General features: G+C 63.8%; 2 protein-coding genes across 3 annotated transcripts; both read left to right on the top strand.

Moving 5' to 3' along the window:
• The first annotated feature begins 2,333 nt into the window (after window positions 1-2,333).
• Window positions 2,334-9,405, top strand: RSPO4 (R-spondin 4). Of its 2 annotated transcripts, XM_065691492.1 has the most exons (6): window positions 2,334-2,920; window positions 5,564-5,752; window positions 5,961-6,104; window positions 6,199-6,384; window positions 9,131-9,205; window positions 9,287-9,405. In XM_065691492.1, exons 1-5 carry the CDS (start codon window positions 2,842-2,844, stop codon window positions 9,202-9,204), a joined length of 672 nt encoding a protein of 223 aa, XP_065547564.1. In that variant the 5' UTR covers window positions 2,334-2,841; the 3' UTR covers window position 9,205; window positions 9,287-9,405. The 2 variants fall into 2 exon arrangements, with proteins under 2 accessions (XP_065547564.1, XP_065547563.1); XM_065691491.1 differs by lacking the exons at window positions 9,131-9,205; window positions 9,287-9,405 and adding an exon at window positions 7,202-8,539.
• A 1,657-nt stretch (window positions 9,406-11,062) lies between these two features.
• On the top strand, window positions 11,063-18,766 carry ANGPT4 (angiopoietin 4). Its single transcript, XM_065691490.1, has 10 exons — window positions 11,063-11,136; window positions 11,407-11,846; window positions 15,356-15,502; window positions 15,673-15,794; window positions 16,122-16,354; window positions 16,587-16,702; window positions 17,255-17,356; window positions 17,429-17,595; window positions 18,222-18,352; window positions 18,439-18,766. The coding sequence occupies exons 2-10, from the start codon at window positions 11,535-11,537 to the stop codon at window positions 18,597-18,599; spliced, it is 1,491 nt and encodes a 496-aa protein (XP_065547562.1). The 5' UTR covers window positions 11,063-11,136; window positions 11,407-11,534; the 3' UTR covers window positions 18,600-18,766.
• The last annotated feature ends 1,630 nt before the right edge of the window (window positions 18,767-20,396 follow it).

Genomic DNA, 20,396 nt, shown 5'->3' with positions numbered 1-20,396 from the left:
CGGTGCTGGGTTAGGTGGAGCTGGCATTTCATAAGCACAGGGGAAAGGGCCTCTGCGGAGCAGGGAGCGGCTGTGACTCCATTCCTGTGGGAAGCGCCTGCCACCGTCCAAGCATCTGGCCCTGTTATGATGGGAGAGGAATGCCAAATATTTTTCTTCCTTATCCACTACCATCCGCTCAAACCCTCCCTGATCAAACCCACATTCATCTCCTGGGATGCACGAGGGCCCCTGCTCCGGAGGAGATATCCCTCCTCGCCTATGGGAAGCTCATTGCAGGTGGGGAGATAACCCTGCCTTCATCCAGGGGCTCCATCCATCTCTCAGCTCCTCGCTGCCTCCTTCCCCCTGCTGCCAACCACATCCAACCATTTCATTTTCACTTTGTTACCTTGGGCAGGAGCATCCTTGTGCCCGCATCCCTGTGCCAGCATCCCTTGGTGCCAGCATCCCTGTGCCAGCATCCCTGGTGCCACTATCCCTGCACCAGCATCCTGTGCCAGCATCCCTGGTGCCACTATCCCTGCACCAGCATCCTGTGCCAGCATCCCCATGCCTTCATCCCTCTGCCAGCATCCCCGTGTCAGTATTCCTGACTAAACTGTGGCCCTGCCAGGACCATGCTCTCCCACCCGGAGCCGCTGTTATCCCAAAAGCAGCCCCTGGGGCGGTGCTGCGGGCGCTGGCCGTGCCGGGAAGCAGGCAGTGCTGCCTTGGAGGATCACCAAGATTTCTCCAGAGATGAAAGCGTGCTCAAGTGTCAAACAAACTTTCCAAATGATCTTCCTGGACACTTCCTTCCCGGTGCTTTGGAAGGCAGAGGAGGAACATTTCATTCCCTGTGCGCTGGCTGTGGGGCTGCTCCCCGGCATCACCCTGAGTCACTGTGGTTGCCACCGCGGCAGCATCCATCCGGGCTCCCCAGAGCACCTCCTGGCACAGCAGAGGGGATCCAGGCTGGATTAGTCAGCGGACAGCACATCCTCCCTTCCCACTGCAGTCTTCAGAGCAGCAGCCAGAGAGAGCCGAAGGAGAGGGTTTCCCTGCTCCCTCCGGGACACCCGGCACCCACCAGCAGGGATCCAGGATCTTGGCAGTGATGAGTGTGAGCAGACTGCACGGGCTGTCCCCGGGGAGCCATCCCTCATGAGAGACACCCAATTAGAGGCTGCTCCAGCATCCACAAGCCCACGCCAGCAGCCGGGGCCAGGGCACTTCCCTTGCACAGCGTTTCCCTTCCGTGTCTGACAAGGACAATTCCCAAGCAGCTCCTGGGGAACCAGTCACCCACAAGCACCCTTGCAGCCCGTACTCAAGTAGCTCCAATGCCATTCCCATGTTCATATTCTTGCCAGCTCCTGTGCTGGATGGCAGCACCATGCCCATGCCCACAGATCCCCCCAGCCCATGCAGATCCATGATGGGAATGCTGTGTTGAGGGCTTGGTTGTTTATGGAAAGTAAGGCCGAGCCAGCTGCTGGAAACCTGCATTTTATGGGTATTTTTTCAATTTCTTTGGCATTTATTTGGAGTATTTCAATTTATTGGCGTTAGAAAAAACAGACCTAAAGTGATCCCAACCATTATTGCTGCTGGTTTCCTATGGCCAGGCCAAAGGGGTGAAATGGCTCCTTTGTTGTCTGAATCCTTGACTCCTTGGGAATGGAAAGTGGTGGTGCTGCATGGGAGCGGTGCAGGGAGATGTTCAGGGAGGCTGGGGGAGAAGGGGGAGATGGAGGTAGAAATTCATGTGGGTAGAGAGCAAATCCCAGTTAAATCAGTGCATCCTGCAAGAATGAAGGAGAGACTCTCTGTTGATTGACTGGAAACCATCAGGACCAAGGTCCAAACCCAAACCATCTCCGTGGGGTGCAGCATAATGGCAGAGCCCGCTGAGCCCAGCTCAAGGAACACTGGGGTTACCCCAAAAGCTGGGATCCAACCCTTGCTCCTTTCATTTCCCCGTAGCACACGGCCGCTGGGGCTGGCGCACGCCAGCGGGGTGGGATGAGCACATGGAGCTGCCAGGACGGGCACGCAGGGCTCACCTGGTGACCGAGGTGCTGCAGACAAGCCCCTTCCCCTCCTGTCCTGGGCAAACTGAGAGCTCCTGGGGGGCGTTTTGGGGAGCACTGAATGGAGCAAGGATGAGGGGGGCTAAAAACGGCTCAGCTCGGCTCAGTGTGGCTCGGCTGGGCTCGGCTTCACTCAGCTCAGCTGGGCTCGGCTCATCTCCGCTCATCTCCAGCAGCTGAGAGGGGAGTGAGTTCCGATGCGCTCGGGTAAATCAGAGTCAGCTGCAGCCCTGGGACACCAAAGAGCGGATCCAGAGCCGGAGGAGCCGGACCCCACCACGGCCCCGGGCCAGGCTCAGCAGCCGGGGGGGGCTGGTTCAGGCAGCGTCACCGCCTGGCTCCGCCCCCCCCCAAATCACAGGGGTCCGGCGTGGCCCCGGCGCGGGGATGGCAGCGGCACAGTCGGAGCGCGGCGGGGCAGCGGGACGGGTCCCGACCCCGGGCTCTGCAGCCGGTTCGTCCGCAGGCGGCTCCGTCGCTGCTGGAGGGGGGGGTCCTTGGTGTTGCTGTAGTGAAGGGGGGGCTGGCAGCGGGTATAAAGGCAGAGCTCCCCGGGGCAGCCGGCGCTGTCCCACCACCATGAGCCCCTGCCCAGCCGGCTCCCGCTCCCTTACAGCGCGGCAGCACCGCGGTGGGATGGAGTGAGCCCGGAGCCGTCCTGCTCCCTCCTCCCCAGCGCCCCTCGGCTGGCTCCGGCCGGAGGCGACGAGCCCGCAGCCGCTTGGATGCTTTGATTCCTTCCCTGCCCGAACCGCCTCCTGCCCAGATGCAGTGGATAATATTCATGCTGCTGTTATTCATCAGCTCCATGGAAATGCTCACGCAGAACCGATGGAAGAAGCAAGGTACGGTGCGTGCGCGGCCGGATCGTCCCGCTCAGGTATCGCGGGTGGCTCAGAGACATGGGGACAATGAGGGCAGTGACCTCGTCTGCCGGTGCCGGAGGTGTGAAGCTGGAAGGAGCCGGGAGCCAGCATTCCCCAGCCCAGCCCCTCGGGGCTCGTTGGACACCGGCTGCTTCCCGTCCCGGTGCATGGCACGGGGCTGGTGCAGAGGCATGTGGAGAAGGCAAAGTGTTGTCCTATGGCTCGGGGCAAGGGAGAGGGGAAACTGGCACAGGGGCTGCCTGGTGGGATAGAGCAGAACTGGGTGATTTTCTGGTATTTCTCCGCTTAAAGCATTAGGAGTAAAATCTCCTGGGGGGATGCTGAGAGCCGCTGCAGGCACTGCCTGTCCCCTGCACCAGCCAAGCTGCTGCTTGGTGCCAGGGCTGTGCCAAGGCACACACACCCTCCTTTGGGCACTGGCTCCTGTCTCCTCACCAGTGCTAGTGGCTGATGCTTGACTGGCACTGAGAGGAGCTCAGGATGCTGAGCAGCCTCATGCTATAGGATGCATGGGAGACTCGGGTCCTGGGAGCACCCAGGGGTCTGGCCATGGCTCTGCACCTCAAACACATGTTCTATCTCCTGGTATAAGCAATGGAGAAGGGCTGGCCCAGTCCATAGGGTCTGGGAGGTCCGAGGGATGCTGCAGCGCACTCCACAACTACCCCACTGCAAACAGGAGCTGCCTCCATGAGCTCTGCTGCCCTGGAGGGTTGGTCCGGGCAGTGCAGTGCCCAGAGGTCTCCCAGTGCCAACAGAGCCCACGGCAGCAGGGCTGGGCAGCGATGGGTGATGCCCCTCTGATGTCTGGCACACTGGCTCTGCAGTCCCTGATGGGCAGGGGGATCCCTAATTTCCCTTGTCCCGTTTTTAGTGCGTGGCACATCCCATGATATGGCAGAGCCATCCCCCAGCTCTCCGGCAGCTCCCGGCACAGTGGCACGTGCCATGCCGGCAGCTCGTGAGGCTCACGGTGCCAAGGAGCAGGATCCGTCTGGCCAAACCTTCCCAAGCTCCGCACCCCAGGGCTATCTCTAAAGCCTCGCAGGGCTCCCACCTCCCCTGCCCCGCACGGGGGCTGGAATGAGAGCGGCAAAGAAAAAGTCCTCAGAAAGAGCGAGGGAAGGGAAAGAAGCTCGTAAATCCCTGGGAAGTCTCCAGGGAAGCCGCTCCGGCTGCAGCCAGGAACACAAATGTTGTCAGCGTTTGGTAAATATGAAACGGAGACCATAACAACTTAATGGATCCAAGGTGCTTCGTTAGCGCGCTCCCAGCAGACACGGCACTAACGAAGCCTTGCGGCTGCTGCCACTGTCCAGGCCCCTGTGCTGCAGGGAGGGAACAGGGATGAGCCATACAGGGACAGATACACGGCACCACCGCACCCGGGGCTTGTGCCAGGGGTATTGAGGCAGCTCCCGGCATCTTTCCTGGCTTCCCCAGCACCCGCCTCTGCTTGTCACCGGCCTCTCTGCCCTGGCACCGCAGCCATGGGGCTCCTGCTGCTCTCAGCTCCTGGGGTCAGAGAGGATCAGTGCTGGGCACTGCTCCCGGGGTGAAGCCCATCTCTGGCTCCTTTGGCTCGGAGTTATCCAGCGCAGGTCCCTTCTAGAGCTTGGATCCAGGGATCCACATCAGCCCTTGCCTGTCCCAGCTGTAGGCTCTGGGCCCTGCTCTGCTCAGGTCAGACACCTCCTTAGACCTTTACCAAGTGCAAAAAAACCATCTTAATGCTCCAAGATGTGCTGGCAGATGGAGTCTGGCACTGGCTGTCACTGCTGCACAACAGGAGCCTTTGCTCAGGAGCATCCAGAGGACCCCGAGGTGCTGGAGCCAAGCAACCCCTTCCCAGCACAGCAGAGATGCCAGCTGCCCATGCAGGGGCTTGCAGGCCCCTTACAGAGATGCCCAGCCAGGCTGGGGGTGCAAAGAGGCCCCGGGTGCTGGTAGCCCCCAGTAGCAACCTGGATCCATGCCGGGAGCATCTCCCCAGGTTGCATTTCTCTGGCACCGGGATCCAGGAGGAGCTGTTGGCAGGATCCCCATGGGCTCTGCTGGGGCTGCAGGCTGGGGGGGGCTGGCACCCGTCCTCGCTGGGAGCAGAGCCCACCGTGGGGCCTGCTGCCCTCACGCAGGTCAGGAGCACTGCAGAGGCAGCCAAGGAGGCGGCAGAGGCTCTTTAGCAACCAGACAGATCCTTATCTCGGCTCCTCTTGAGTGTTTCCAAAATCCCTTTGTCCCCTGACACTTAACAGGCATCAACCGATTAATCCAGGTCAGAGCCTATTTCTACTGACAGAGCTGGTGTTTAGCTCCCATTAGGATGCTTCCCACAGGCTGGGAATGGCTGGTGCAGGAACAGGGCTCAGCCTGGGCATGGGGTGAACCCTCAGCCCTGGATCTTGGGGTGATGGAGGGGGTGATGCCCAAGTAGTGGGGAGCGATGGATTTGTGCATTCCCGTGCTGGCAGGCAGGGAAACAGCAGGGATTTGGGGAGGTGTTTGCGGGGAAACAGGACAGTGCTGTCACCCCATGGGGATGGCAGGGGCCTGGGACCCTCCCTGGCACCTTGGCCATGCCATGCGCTTGTGTCCCTGCAGCGAGCGCCGGGCTGCTGGAGAACTGCACGGGCTGCGTGCTGTGCTCCGAGGACAACGGCTGCATCACGTGCCACCACCGGCTCTTCCTGCTCATCTGGAGGGACGGCATCCGCCAGTTCGGGATGTGCGTCCACACCTGCCCGCCCGGCTACTTCGGCGTGCGGGGCCTGGAGGTCAACAGATGCACGAGTAGGTCCCGGGGTCCTCCCAGTGTCCCCCTGCGGGTCCCGGTGCCATGGGAGGGGTGAGGGATGGTGGCACAGAGCCGGTGGCCATGGGGCTCCCTCCCCTTTTCCCATCCCAGACCCCACAGGTTCTCAAAGGCCTCTGGGTTCCTGGTGGGTACCGGGGCTGCCGGCTCCGGGCTCTCCCGGCTGAGCATCCCTCCTCCTCGCAGAGTGCAGGTCTCCGAGCTGCGAGAGCTGCTTCAGCAGAGACTTCTGCATGAAGTGCAAAGACAAGTTCTACCTGCACAAGGGCCAGTGCTTTCGGCAGTGCCCCCCCAGCACCACGGTGCAGCCCGGCACCCGCGAGTGCCAAGGTAAGGAGCACTCGCACCCCATCCCCGTGGTCCCCGGGGTGATGCCCGGCGCTGTGCGGTCACCGGCCCCGCTCTGCGCCCCTGTCCCCCGCAGAAACGTGTGAGCCGGGCCCGTGGAGCGAGTGGAGCCCCTGCACCCACGAGAGCCGAACCTGCGGCTGCAAGTGGGGAGTGGAGACGCGGGTCCGGGAGGTGTCGGGGGCCGCCCGGGAGGAAGGAGCCGCCTGCCCCGCGCTGCTGGAGACACGGAAGTGCCGCATGAGGAAGCACTGCCCAGGAGGTGAGCACTGCATCGCGGGCATCCCGACCCACAGCCTGCCCCATAGCCTGCCCCACAGCCCGGCCTGCAGCCTGCCCCACAGCCCGACCCATAGCCTGCCACATAGCCTGCCCACAGCCTGCCCCACAGCCTGCCCCACAGCCCGGCTGTTACCCTTGGCATCCTGAGGCTGGTGGCTGTAACTGGAGTTACAGGCGCATGTGCTGAGCAGCGCCGGTGCTGGTGCTGGTCCTGGCTGCAGGGCTGGGGGACCCCTGCGGCAGCGCTGCGCTGGCTGCTCGCATCTGGCAGCTCCTGGCACCGGCCGGTGTCTCCATCCACTGCTGGGCTGGGATGGATGCTGGTGGCAGCCTCTGTGATGGAATGAGGCTGCCAAGGGAGGGGAAAGCACGGCCAGAGCTTTCTGCAGCACAGTTGTGGATAAGAAGGGTTGAGAACAACAGGGGAGGTTCCTCCAAAACCCACTGAGCCCCAGAAACACTCATAGAGCTTGAGGGCATCACCCAGGGGGCTTCTGATGGCCAAAGCCTTGGGCGCCATCCCAGAACAGGGCTCTTCTCCATGGATTCCCCAGCCAGATGTTGGCCTCTGCTCCTGTGCCTTCTCCCACTGTAGCAGCACCGCATCCCATGGGCTGGGGGCTCCTCGGCACTGAGCTCCCTGGCTCAGGGCTTGCCACCACGTCTCCCATGCCCCATCCCTGGTTGCCGGGGCCGTGCGGGCACGTGGCTGGCGCTGGGAGCAAGGAGGCGGCTGATGTCATTTTTGGATGCAACCGGCTGGACCGAAGCCGTTCTAATAAATCTCCCCTTCACAGCTGGCAGAAGGGGGGGATTGCAATGGGATACGGATGTGCCGGGCCTGGCAGCAGATCTGAGCCGCGGCGCTTGGCGGGCCCGAGGCGCGGGCTCGCGCTGTGCCGGGGGACGTGCCGGCCGGCACCGCCAGCGTGGCAGCGCCGCGGTGCCCCGAGGAAGGGACCAGCCCGAGCGTGGAGCAATGGGGGCAGCGATGGGACGTGCGTGCTGAGGCTGGGGCCACGGAGCCAGAAGAGCAGCTTCGTCCCAGCGCTATCAATCGTAAATCAGGTTTTACTGCTGACAGCGCAGAGGAGCCGTTTCCTTCCCCAGCCGGGCCCTGGCTCGCGGCCTTGGGGTGCCAGGTGGCATCGATTTGGGGGCCATTCCCATCCCCGCTGGGCTGCTCCGTCTCTGGACCCAGCGAGCTGGTGACAGTTTGATGCAGCCGTTATGGTGTGCCAGGACTGGCTGTTCCGGAGCACAGTGTCCCGCAGCGGGGTGCCGGGTGCCTGCAGCCCCGAGCCTTGTCCTGGAAGCAGGGAATGCCCCTCCAGTGCTCCAGAGGCACCTTGGATTGTGGGGTGACGGAGAAGGCAGCAGCACCCTGGAAAAGCGCTTGGGCTCTTGTCCCTGAGCTCAACGTCAGGGCTCCTCACGGATGCTGTCTGGGATTAGCTCCGGAGGCAGATGTAGCCCCAGGAAGGCAGAGGGGAACCCATCAGTGCCTTGCAACAGCCCCACTGCCCCAGCCAGGAGGCAGGAGAGGGCAGCCCTCAGTGCCCATCATCACCGGGCCGGCTGCTCAGCATCCCCTGCCCTCGCTCCCAGGCTCCTGCCCGCCCGGCCGAGTGCTGGGTTATGGGATCCAGATGCTGGAGGAGGAGGACAATGAGTTCACTGGATGCAGCCGAGACACCCCCAGCCCGGGCGAGCCAGGGAAGGCAGCGGGGCCCGAGCGTGTGAGGAGAGATTTGTGCCACCACTTCTAAGCCGTCCGCAGGCAGCTGGAAGGGGGAAGCATCCGCGCTTGGCCGAGGCACAAACCCCTCGCGCTGCTGTAAATCTGTCCTGTGTCTGCTGCGCTCGGCGTTCGTGCTGTGCCCTCGCCTCGGTGGGTGGCAAATGTCTGGGAGATCGGAGCTGGAAAACAGAGACGGGCAGGAAGAGGAGACGGAGCCCTCGGAAAGGACCGGCCGCTCACCGGCCCCGTGCCCCTCACACAGGGGATGTGTGGGGAGAGGGGCACCAGACCCCTCTTATCGCCCACCTTTAAGTCAGGAGAGCACAGGGGTGGAAGAAGAAGTGAAGCTTCCCGGTTTTTGGGCAGCCATTCCGCTCCCAAGTAGGGGTTCCCCTTCCCGTTGGAACCCACGGCACGGCAGATCTCCTGCGACCCTGTTTGCTTTGGTGTCGCAGCACCAATGCCTCAACCAGTGCTTTGGGGAGCCCCTTGGGGTGTGCAAGATCTGGGGACCACCAGTGCTGAGTCCCTGCCGGCTGACAGCAGGATGCAGCCAAGCTCCACTGGTGCCTGGTCAAGGATGGGAGAGCAAGGCATGGCTGCGGCACAGCTTCGGAGTGCTGATGCAGCCATAGTTGTGCTCCAGCATCCCCAGTCCTTGCTCAGAGAGAAGTTGGGGTACCTCAGGCGTGCCCCTAGGTTGGCCGAGCATCTCCCAGCCCATTCCTGGAGATTCTGGGGGTACCAGAGTTTAGGATCTGGCCATGGAAGCTGGGGGGCAATGCGTTGGCGTCCCTCTGCCCATGCTGCCAACACTCAGACCCCCACATTCAGTGACCTGGAGAGGGCTTTGGGGTCCGCCAGCTTGGGAAGAGGGTCCTGTCTCACACCGGAGGGAGGATGCGGGGTGTGCACCCCATGGATGGGGCTCGGGCCGGGTCCTGACGAGCGATCCCTCCCTTTCTCCTCCTCTTTCCTGTTCCAGAGAAAACCGAACCCAAAAATAAAGGCAAGAAGAGGCAGAAGAAGCCGAAGACAGAACCAGAGGCGGGTACTTAGCGGCTCCAGCACTGGAGCTGGGGCAGCGCGGTGGGAGCGGGGTGGGAGCTCTCGGAGCCCCTGGCCAGGGCTCCCACCGCGCTGCCCCAGCCGCATCACCCCAGTTTTCCATCCACAACACAATTGCACAACATTTTCTCCTCCCCCCCCCTTTTCTTTTGACACAATTTATGGCCTGTAAAACATTTCCTTTTCAGAAAATCTAATTTGCAGTGTCCAAAGCAATGCCCTGGGGCTTGGGGAGCGGGGTGGCTCCTTCACTTTGCTGGTTTTCCCTCTCCCCCAGCCTGCGCCGTCCCTTCCCGTGCTCCAGACGGCTGGGATGGGGTTGGACCCTGTTGGTGAACATGGTGTCTGCTTGGGTCTCATCCCTCAGGGCTGGGAGATGCTCTGTTCCCCCGGGGTCCCGATGGCACAGGGATGCTCTGGTGTCATACAAGTCCCCCCATCCTCAGCTAGTGGCACAGAGAACAGTGAGATGCCAAGGATGGGACCCCTTTGGAGACCAGCCCAGTGCTCAGCATCCCCCCCCAGCACAACCATGGACCATATCCTGCCATCCTCAGGCTTACAGAAGGGCAGGAAGAGATTCTCTCCCCAGCTGGATGTGGGCACAGGAATTTGGCATCCCATAGCCACGCTCGGTCCAGGACAGGGGCGCACACGATGCCACTGCAGCGACTGGAGCAGGGAATGGTGCTGCCTCCAGCATTGCCCAGTGGATGCCCTGGGAGCAGCCCCATCCCAGCCGGCACCAGGGGTGCTGAGCCACGCTCACATCACATACAGAGCTCACAGCTGAATGTCCACAAGGGCTCTATCAGTGGGTTCAACGAGGGTTCGCTCATGTCACCGCCCCAGCCACAGGCACTGCTGCATTTGGAGTGTGCCGGGGTCCGAGCCCTCATCCCGAGGGCTGGCACTGGCATATGGGGGCTGCACAGACCCTTCAGGATGAGCGCACTGGGTGTCAGCATCGAGCCGGCCCCGGAGCTGTTCGCTTCACGTCCAACAAAGGCAGGAAACGTCCGGCACGGCGCTGCCCCCCCGGATTCCTCATGCCCAGGAGGAGCCATTCCCAGGAGGATGGGGATGAGCCGCCAGGACCCTGCCCTGGCCGCCAGGCACTGCGGGGACTCCGAGCAAAGACTTTAACGCCGTTATTGAAAGCTTCCCCAGCATCACTTGGTGCTGGAGGCGGAGGGAAGCGCCTCACCGGGAATGCTCCCCGCAGGTATCCCGGCCTCAGCTCTGCCATCGGGAAGCACTGAGGGGCTCATCCAACCGGTTGCTAATGAAATGAGAGTATCAGGTCTCGCAGCCATGGCTGGGTTCAGCCGTGTAATCCGGTTACTGTGAAGGCACAACTGCAGGCACTGGCCTGACGGCAGCTCGCGCATTTCCTATAGAGAGGCCTGGAGCATCCCAGTCATTGGGCTCAGAGCATTCCCGGCCATCCTGCACTGACCAGGGTCCATTCTCCAGCTCCATGGCTGTGTGAGCAGCCTGGTGTGTTGGGATACCCGTCTGCCCCTCATGCTGGGAGAAAACCACCTCCTCCTGAGGTGCTCGGGCATCCCCACTCTATCATTGTCCCCTCCTGGGGCACCCAGCATTGATCTGCACCAGTACATAGGCTGCAAGCTGCACTGGGGGGGGATCCCCAGTGGAGCCCCAGTCTGAGTTCTGGGCACCCCAAGCCCTGTGCAGGGTCTGTCTGGGTCCTGCCAAGCTCCGCCTGGAACTCAGCCCCTATCTTGGTCCCCACGGGCTCATCCCGCGGCCAAATCCAGGCCTGGCTCCATCCTATGTTATAAATAGCCGGGATGCAGGGAGGGAGCTCTGCTGCCGGGACGGGGGTGCCCCGGGGGTGCCGGGACCCAGCGGGTACCGCTCGGGGACGGTGGGGCTCACACAGCGCCGGGCTGGACGGTGGGTACCGGTGCTGGGAGGTGCAAGGAGCTGTGCAGAGAACGGCCGGGGGGGGGGGTGGTGGTGATGGGTGCGTGTGGCCGGGGGAGGGACGGGGGCTGCGTGTGTGTGTGTGTGTGCGAGGCATGCAGCGATCACGTGTGAAACTTGATCTGCGCGCAGTGGGCTCGGGGGGGAGCGAAAAGGCACAGAATTGTTTTCAAACCCGGTTTTTTTCTCTTGTTTTCATTCCGGGTTGGGTTTTTCCCCCTCTCCCCCCGCCGATAAAAGCCCGGAGCCGGCTCCGAGGGAGGAAATGCCAAAACTGCAGCGCTCCGGCCCGGCGGCGAGCGCCCGCTGACCCAGCCCGGCAACCCCCGGCCACCGCAGCCCGCTGCCAGCCCGTACCAAGCGGCACCATGCGGGCGCTGAGCCTCGGCCTCCTGGCGCTGACCTGCGCCGTGACCGCGCTGCGCGGAGCCGGGGCGCAGCGCCGGGCGCTGGACGGGGGCAGCCGCCGGCGCTACCACCGGGTGCAGCACGGGCACTGCAGCTACACCTTCGTGCTGCCCGAGGCCGACCCCGCGCCCTGCGCCGCTGCCCCCGGCCCGGCCAAGGCGCTCCTGCAGCGGGACTCGCCGGCCGGCACCGCGCACGGCGGCCACCGCGCGGCCCAGCGCCTGCGGCACCTCGAGAGCGTCCTGGAGAACAGCACCCAGTGGCTGCTGAAGGTGGGTGAGGGGACGGGGGGGTTCTGCCGGCAGCGCCCATGGGTGCAGCATCCTCGTACCGGCTGCCTGGCGCGGGCTGCTGGAAGCAGAGATGCGTGGGGGTCTTGTGCCAGGTCGGCATCTCCCCTGCAACCTGTTTGCACCGGGTGCGGACTCCCTGGAGGGCATGGGTGCTGCGGGTGCTATGGGTGCTGCAGATGCTGTGGGCGTTATGGGTGCTGCAGTGTGAGTACTGCAGCTCCCTGGTGCTTGCCTGTATCCCGCTGTCACCCCTGCCATTACTCATCGTGGTCCCACCACAATGGAGCAGGGACAGTGGAGCTCAGCACTCCCTGTTCTGGGTCAGGATGCTGGAAAGCTCTTGGGAGGGCTGTTGGCAGGCAGCAGAGAGAGGGACCTAAGGGCAGGAGCCACCAAAACCCCTCCAGCTTCATCATGTTCCCACTTACGGGCTTTGCAAAAGCTCCTGGCGTTTGGTAAGACTCTGAGTGGGGCCCATGGCTCTCTGTGGCCCTGTGACATGTTGGTGGCTGCAGGGTGGGGGGCAGTGGGGTGCCCATGGGGGTGCCCCCACCCAGGCTCTCCCCATCCCCATGACTGGAAGCAGGAAGCGGCGTTTCCTTCCGGAGAGCTCAAGAGCTGATGGAGCCCCATCTGCGGGTGCCTGCGTCAGACCCAGGAATAGCTCCCGGCGGCTCATCCCATGGGACACAGCAGCAGCACTCTGGGTGCTTGTCCTGACAAGAGGGCACGCGGCTCGTCCCGGCCATCACTGACCCTCCAGCCCAATGGCATCGCCAGCATGGCCCCATCCCTGTCCTGGTGGTGGATGCAGTGGGACCTGGGTGTCTGCACCCTGGATGATGCCAGGCAGCAGCACTGGGGCTGGGCTGAATGCACCAAGTGGGGTCCCAGGGGTGGCCCAGGAGCCTCTCCTGGCTGTGGGGCAGCAGGGACATGCAGGGCTGTTCCCTCATCCACACTAGATGACAAATTCCTCAAAGGCTGGAAAGTGCTGATCCGTGAAAGCCATCCCGGGATGTCACAGAGGGACCGGCAGAGCCTGTCACCGCCCGGCCGGTGGCAATGAGTCTCCATCACTGCAGGACCTGCTGGGTCTCCTGTGCATGCACAGCCTGGGGTACTTGTGCCTGGCGGTCCCTGCCTTGGGGAACCTGCTCCTTGGCCTCCCTGCCCTGGGTGCCCAAGCTCTGAGCTTCTCTTGGGGTGAGCACAACCTTTAGGCATGCCCAAGGAAGGCAGGGGCCGTAGGTGCCACCACAAGTGCACATAAGCAAGACAGATGTGGGGCTGCACATCTGGGCAGCTGTGGGCAGCGATGCCCCACACTGCAGCCCCAAGGAGCACGAGGCAGTGGGGCACTGGGCAGTGGTCCCCCATCCCATTATCCCAGCTCGTCCCACCGCATTATCCCACCACACCACACAGCACACCCCTCTCCTTTCGGAGGCAGCCCACTGCGATGTTTTGCTGTTGCTCCTCGGCATTCCCAATCCATCCGAACGGCCCAGGGAAGCTTGTTTTGGTCGGGCTCCAGGCCTGAACAAACAACCCAGGGCTCGAAGGAGGTATCGGGTTTGGGGATGGATTGTGAACGTCGCATCCCCGTCTGCTCTGCCCTGGCCCGTGGAGCCTGGCCGGGCGCTGGGGGCTGCTGGGCTTCCGAGGCCCCTCGGTCCCCCCCAGGAGCCCCATACACAGCACTGGGGTGTTGCTCCATCCTCCCCACGTGCAGCCCCCAGCGGTGGGGAGGGACAGGGACATGGCCAGCACCCAGCACACGAGGACGTGTGGCTTCTCCCTGTCCCATCGCTGCTCCCGACTCGGGAGGAATTCATTTGAGTTCAGACGCAAACATTTGATGGTGCCACCAGGTCTGGGGGGGGGGGGGGGCTCAGGGGAGGATGGGGTCCCCCTGGTGAGGTACAGGCACAGATAGGGGGGTTCCTCCCACCTCTGGACCCCGCAGCCAGTGCCTGTGGGATGCTTGGAAATACCAGTGCAGATGGGGACAGGGGAGGGTTGTGGCTGCAAGAAGGCAGCGCAGAACCATGCAGCCCTGGGCACCAGGTCCCCAGCACTGCTACAGCAGGGTGCTGGGGTCCCTCCTGCTCCAGGGCAGCTTTTGGGGTGACCAACAGCACCCTCAGGGAGGGATGAGGTTGGTGGGACCCTGCTCTCCTCGGTACCCATGGGCTGAAGGGGAGACAACCCCAGACCCCTGCGCTCTGCACAGACCCCCCTTGGGTCCCCGGTGCCACCCACGGTCGGGGTCACTGCGCCCCTCTCCAGCCCCTGCTGCTCCCAGGCTGATGCTGGGGCCGGGAGCGGGGGCTCCGTGTCCGTCTCAGCCCTCCCCGTGCCAGCCTGACCTTTTCCATGGGTATGTTCTGCCCCGGAGCTCCGAGATCTGTTTATTTAATAGGGAAAAAAAAGCAGCCAAGCGAATGGGGGGGAGGAAAGGCCTCCCCGAGCCTGTGAAGCAACAAGATTAACGACGTGGTTAAAGGGAAACTCTCCAGCAAGCACTCAGCTCGGGAAATGTTTTCCAGACGTGGCTCTCCGACCTTTCCCCGCTTCCTCCTCATGAGCGTGTTCCTCTAAGGGAAGATCCCCCAGGATCGGGGGGCAGGAGGTGCTGGATGGGATGCTCAGAGCTGGGCTCCTCCTGCCCGCTATGGGTGCTCGCAGTGGGGTGATGGTTCTGCTGTTCCCTGGGTCTGGGAAGCAGGGAATGGGGCCTCACTGCGATTTCATCATGTGCAAACAAGTGCAAGAGCAGAGCCCAGCGCCCTGGCCCGCTGCCGGCCCCGCTCCTGTGCCAAGCATCCCGGCAGCAGCATCCCACCCTGCCAGCGCCGCCGGGCCCGCGCTCCCATGAGCTGCACCGGGATGCGGGGCTGGGATGCAGGATCTGGGGGCTCCCTGGTGTGGGGTTGTGCTCCCAGCGTGGGCAGCGCAGCCCCTTCCGCTCCCCGCGGCCCCTTGCCGAAGCCCCGTGTCCCTCCCGGCCGAATGGGAACCTCATGGAAGGGGCTGCCAGGAATAGAAAGGGCCTTTGGGAAAAGCGGCTCCCCGCGGGCTGGGAAAGAGGAAGCGGGGGCTCAGCTGTGTCCACAGCGGCCTCTTCCCAGCCCCGAGCTCTTCCCTGTGGCGGGGCAGCGCCGGGTGATGGACACCCACCTTCCCCGGCCACGGGATTGTGGCGTTCGGGGGCTGGCAGCTGATGCTGATGCTGGACACACTCTTCCGAGCCGCCCCAGCTTGCCAGCACACCCGGGAACACACAGCCCTGTGCCGGGTCCAAGGAATCCGGTGCCCAAAGGGGCTCCCCCGCCACAGCACAGCCCATGGGAGCTCGCTCTGATGAGCCCCAAAGAGCCTGGAGATGGGATGTGCCGCGCTGGAACGCTCCCAGCGATGTGCCCGGGGCCGTGCCAGGGAGCTTCCCAAATGAGCCGCCCCATCCTTGCTCCCCCCCCCTGCAGCTGGAGAGCTACATCCAGACGGGCATGAAGCCGGAGGTGGCACAGACGGCGGTGCAGAACCAAACCGCCACCATGCTGGAGATCGGCAGCAGCCTCCTCAACCAGAGCGCCGCGCAGAGCCGCAAGCTCACCGATGTAGAGGCCCAGGTACAACCCCTGCCCACCGCCCCCCCCGGTCCCCACAGCCCCCCGGGGCCATAGCAAGGAGCACGGGGGCTCTGCTGCTAAAGCACCCCGAGGTGGGGCATGGTTTAATGCACCGGTGACAGCAGGGGCATGGCGTGGCCGCGGGTGCTCACAGGGATGCTCTGGGGTAGGTGCTGAACCAGACGTCGCGCATCGAGATGCAGCTGCAGGAGAACTCGCTGTCCACCACCAAGCTGGAGAAGCAGCTCCTGCTGCAGACCAACGAGATCCACAAGCTGCAGAACAGGAACAAGTAGGGCCTGGGGGGGACCCCCGAGCCCCCAGACCCCAGCCGGTGTCTCCCATCCCAAGGCTGCACTTTGAGGGGGGGTTAAACTTGCTCAGGGGCTGGGTGGGGTCCATGGCGGGGGGTCACAGAGCCCCAGCACAGACCTTTGGGCATTGGTTTCCCTTTGCTAAGCATATCCCAGAGGTGCCAAGTGGGCTTGATTTTGTGGGTGCTGCAGGGGATGGGCCAGCTCCGGGTCCCCACTGATGGGCCAGGGCACCACAGCTGGGGCTGGGGCTGCACAGCCACTGCGTTCACAGCCTCCCCATCGCCGCTGCCTTCCCCTTCCAGCATCCTGGAGGTGCGGGTGCTGGAGATGGAGACCAAGCACCAGGAGGAGCTGGCGGGGGCCCGCTCGGAGAAGGAGAAGCTGCAGCGGTTGGTGAGCAGGCAGAGCGGCACCATCGAGGAGCTGGAGAAGTCTCTGCTGGCCGCCAGCGCCAACACCAGCCTGCTCCAGCGCCAGCAGCTCCAGCTCCTCGAGTCCGTGCAGAGCCTGGTGCGCCTCGTCTCCCAGGGCAGAGGTGAGACGGGGCCGTGCGGGCAGGGTGCAGGCAGGGTGCAGGCAGGGTGCGGGCAGGGTGCAGGCAGTGGGAGAGCTCCTCATCTTCCAGCACAGCCCTGGGGAGATGGGGCAGAAGAAGGAGAAATAACCCCTGGTCACAACAGCACCAAAGGGCGAGGGGAGAGCAGCAGGGCCAGGCAGGGCTGAGGGACCAGCCGGGGTCCCACTGTCTCACTGGGCCTCTGCCGCAGCCACGCTGCCGGGGCAGGAGCAGCAATTCCAGGACTGTGCCGAGGTGCACCGGGCCGGCATCCGCGCCAGCGGCGTCTACACCCTCCACATCAGCAACCTCAGCGAGCCCAAAAAGGTGAGTGTGGGCTGGCAAGGGGTTCCAGCACAGCACCCCGGGGCGCTGCTGATCCCAGTGCACCCAGTGCACACTAACCCCAGACCAGTGCTGGTATCCTGATTGCCTGGCTGTGGCTGCCCCATCCCTGGCAGTGCTCAAGGCCAGGTTGGACACAGGGGCTTGGAGCAAGCTGCTCCAGTGGAAGGGGACCCTGCCCGTGGCAGGGGTTGGAGCTGGAGGAGCTTTAAGGTCCCTTCAACCCAAACCAGTCCATGGTTCTATGATCCCAATCCCATCTGGCTGGGAGGGCTGAGGCTGCAGGGAGGGTGAAGGGAGGAGCTGCTGGGTGAGGGCACAGACCCCTCAGCAAGCTGCAGCATCCATACAGCACCATACAACACCCATGCAGCACCCATACAGCACCATGCAGCACACATACAGCACCATGCAGCACCCATACAGCACCCATACAGCACCATGCAGCACCCATACAGCACCCATCCAGCACCATGCAGCACCCATGCCTGGTGCTGCCTGCTCCGCAGCCCATCCCGGCTCTCCCCGCTGCAGGCATTCTGCGACATGGAGACAGACGGCGGCGGCTGGACCGTCATCCAGCTGCGTGCCAACGGCAGCCTCAGCTTCCAGAGGAGCTGGAGGGAGTACAAACAGGTCCGTGCCTGCCCGGGGAGCGGGGGACACCCCGGGGACACCCCGCACTCACCTGCCCCACTGCTCCCGCAGGGGTTTGGGGATGCCGCAGGCGAGTACTGGCTGGGTAACGAGGCCGTGCACCTCCTGACGAGCCAGGGCCCCTACGCCCTGCGCGTGGAGCTGCGGGACTGGGAGGGCGGCCAGGTCTATGCCCACTACGGGAGATTCCAGCTGGGGAGCGAGCGGCAGCTCTACAGGTAGGAGAGGGGCAGCTCCGGCCCCGCCTGACCCCTGCTGCCCCGCGGTGGCCATGGGCGAGGTGGCTGCGGTGCCCCGCGGGTGCAGGATCCCACAGGGCTTCACCGGGGTGTCCTGGGGGGGGGGGGTTATGGCTCAGCAGAACTCGTCCCCCGGTGCTGGGGGCTCTGCTCTGCTGCTCCTTCTGCTCTCCCCAGGCTCCTCTTAGGCTGAGCTGAGCTCTTAGGCAGAAGCTCTGCCCTGTGAGGGTGCCCAGAGAAGCTGTGGCTGCCCCATCCCTGGCAGTGCTCAAGGCCAGGTTGGACACAGGGGCTTGGAGCAAGCTGCTCCAGTGGAAGGGGTCCCTGCCCATGGCAGGGGTTGGGGCTGGATGAGCTTTGAGGTCCCTTCCAACACAAACCAGTCTGAGTCTATGGTCCCAATCCCAAGCATAGCATGACCCCCACCCTTAGGGACCCCAAACCATCAGCTCCAGGCCAAGCTGGAGGTGCAGGATCTCTGCCTGCGTCCCTCTGTGCCTCTGCCGGTGGCATCCCATGTCCCTTAACCCCCCGGATCAGGGCTGAGGGGTTCTGTGGCCCCCACAATGTCCAGCACTGATGGTCCATGCCCACCCGTGCTGCAGGCTGTCACTGCAGGACTACAGCGGCACGGCGGGGCAGCAGAGCGGGTTGGCACTGCAGGGCACCCGCTTCAGCACCCGCGACGCCGACAACGACAACTGCCTCTGCAAGTGCGCCCAGATGCTGTCAGGAGGTGAGCGGAGGTGGGGGGACCCCCCATGCAGCACCCATGGGTGCTCCCCATGGGATGCCACCCTCCCGCCTGCTCCCTCCTCACAGGCTGGTGGTTCGATGCTTGTGGGCTCTCCAACCTGAACGGCATCTACTACCCAGCGCGGCACAACATCCGCAAGCTCAACGGCATCCGCTGGCACCACTTCCAAGGGCCCAGCTACTCCCTGAAGGGCACCCGCATGCTCATCCGACCTGTCAGCTTCTAGCGCCTCAGCCCAGAGCAGGGGCGGAGGGACAAGGGATGGTTCACGGGGAACCACCAGGTCCCACCTCGCTTCTCTTCCCATCCTTCTGCTGCGACTCCGGTTTTTGCCCCAGGCTGGGGTCCAAGGCCCAGCAGGAGCCCCTGCACACGCAGCCAGGCTCCAAGGCACACCAGGGCTTTGCCTTTTCTGTCTCTGGGCATTGCAAAGCTCCCACTGTTCCTTTTACCCCATGGGATCAGGGGAGCTGGAGGGGATGGGGATGCTCATGATGGAGGCAGGGGCTGGCAGAGCCCCGGGATGGGGTTGAGGGGTTGTGGGTGGGGAGGGGATGGGAAGGGTCCTGGGGGAGGTGTTGCAGGGGGTCTGAGCTGGGGCAGGGTGGGAGGAGCTGGGGATGCAGGCAGTGAGACCCCCTCACGCGGATGCCTTGAGATGGCAAAAGCGGGCTGAGGGCACCTTGGGGAGCAGCCGGAGCAGCGGGGTACGGTGCAGCCCGGTCTCCATACGGCAGCACCAGGCCCCAGGAGCGGCCCCAGCAGCTGGCGCGGGTCGGGCTGGAGCCACTTTTATTTTTGTACTAAGAGATATTTATTTTCCAAGGGTCTGGAGGGGGCTTTGGGGGAGAGCTCGGCAAGGAACCGCTCCTCCTGTTCAGCAGCAGGGCAGGACAGAGTGACCCCAGCAACCTCAGGGGACCCTAAGGCCTCAGTGCATGGGTGAGCACGCAGTAGGACAGGGCTCGGTGACACCCAGTCACAGCCTTCTGCAAGTGTCCCTGTCCCCTCGCTGTCCTCGTCCCCTTCAGCCCCATTGCCACTAGATTTCCCCCCAAGCCAACTGTGGCTCCCCGCAGCACCGTCACCCCTGGGTGCCCCATTGCATCCCCAGCTCACCTTTCCCACTGGTACCCAAGCCCTGCGGAACGGTGGCAGTGGCGACAACCGCAAAACAGGTCCCTTTCACCCCTGGCTGGCTGGGTGACAGCAGGGACCTCACAGAGCTGGGTTTGCTGCCACCAAACCCCATTTCCCCCACGCTGGGGAACAGGGCCAGTACCTCCCAGTGGGGTGAGGGACATGGGGACGCACTGTCCTGCCCGTCGGGACAGCGGGACCCGCTGGCAGGGTGCTGGCACCGGTGACCCCAGCGGGGGGGGGGAGGCTCCGTTCACGCTGCCCTTGGCACTCGCTAATTACCAGTGATTAAAGCACGTGACGTGGTTGGCGCTTCCCGAAGATGCTCATCAGGGCCGGATAACGACAGGATGGAAAACGGAGGGAGCGGGGATGCTGGGAGCGAGCAGCGCTGCAGGAGGCAACCGGCGCGGTGCAGCCGCGGGCCATGGCCCCCCGCATGGCTGGGGCTGGGTGCCAGGAGGATGGGGTGGTGCTTACCATGGGGTGCTGCACATGGGCACCTATGGGAGAGCCCGGCATGGAGGGGTGAGTGTGATGGAGACCCCGTCCCTGCCATCCCTGCTCCATAGGAATAACAGACGGGATCAGCTGTGGCCCCCGTCGAAATCGGAGCCACTGAGAGGCAGCTGCCATGGAAAGTGATAGGGAGCGCTGGGGCCATCCTGCTGTCCCAGCAAGGGGGGGGGGCATCCCCAGGGAGGCAAGCACGGCCTCGATGCGCCTGTGCCAGGGATTCGTGCTGCAGTCCCACGGCTGCAGGGTCAGAAGCCTTGGGATCACGGCTCCTCCTGCGCGTGCACACAGGCACGCGTGCACACAAACCCATGGACACACACGTGTGCATGCCCACGGCCCTGCGTGCACACAAACCCATGGACAC

This window comes from Lathamus discolor, chromosome 11 (genome assembly GCF_037157495.1).
Source record: "Lathamus discolor isolate bLatDis1 chromosome 11, bLatDis1.hap1, whole genome shotgun sequence".
NCBI lineage: Eukaryota > Metazoa > Chordata > Aves > Psittaciformes > Psittacidae > Lathamus > Lathamus discolor.
Note: the sequence above shows the minus strand (reverse complement) of the source record. Positions and strands in the feature narration are given on the sequence as shown.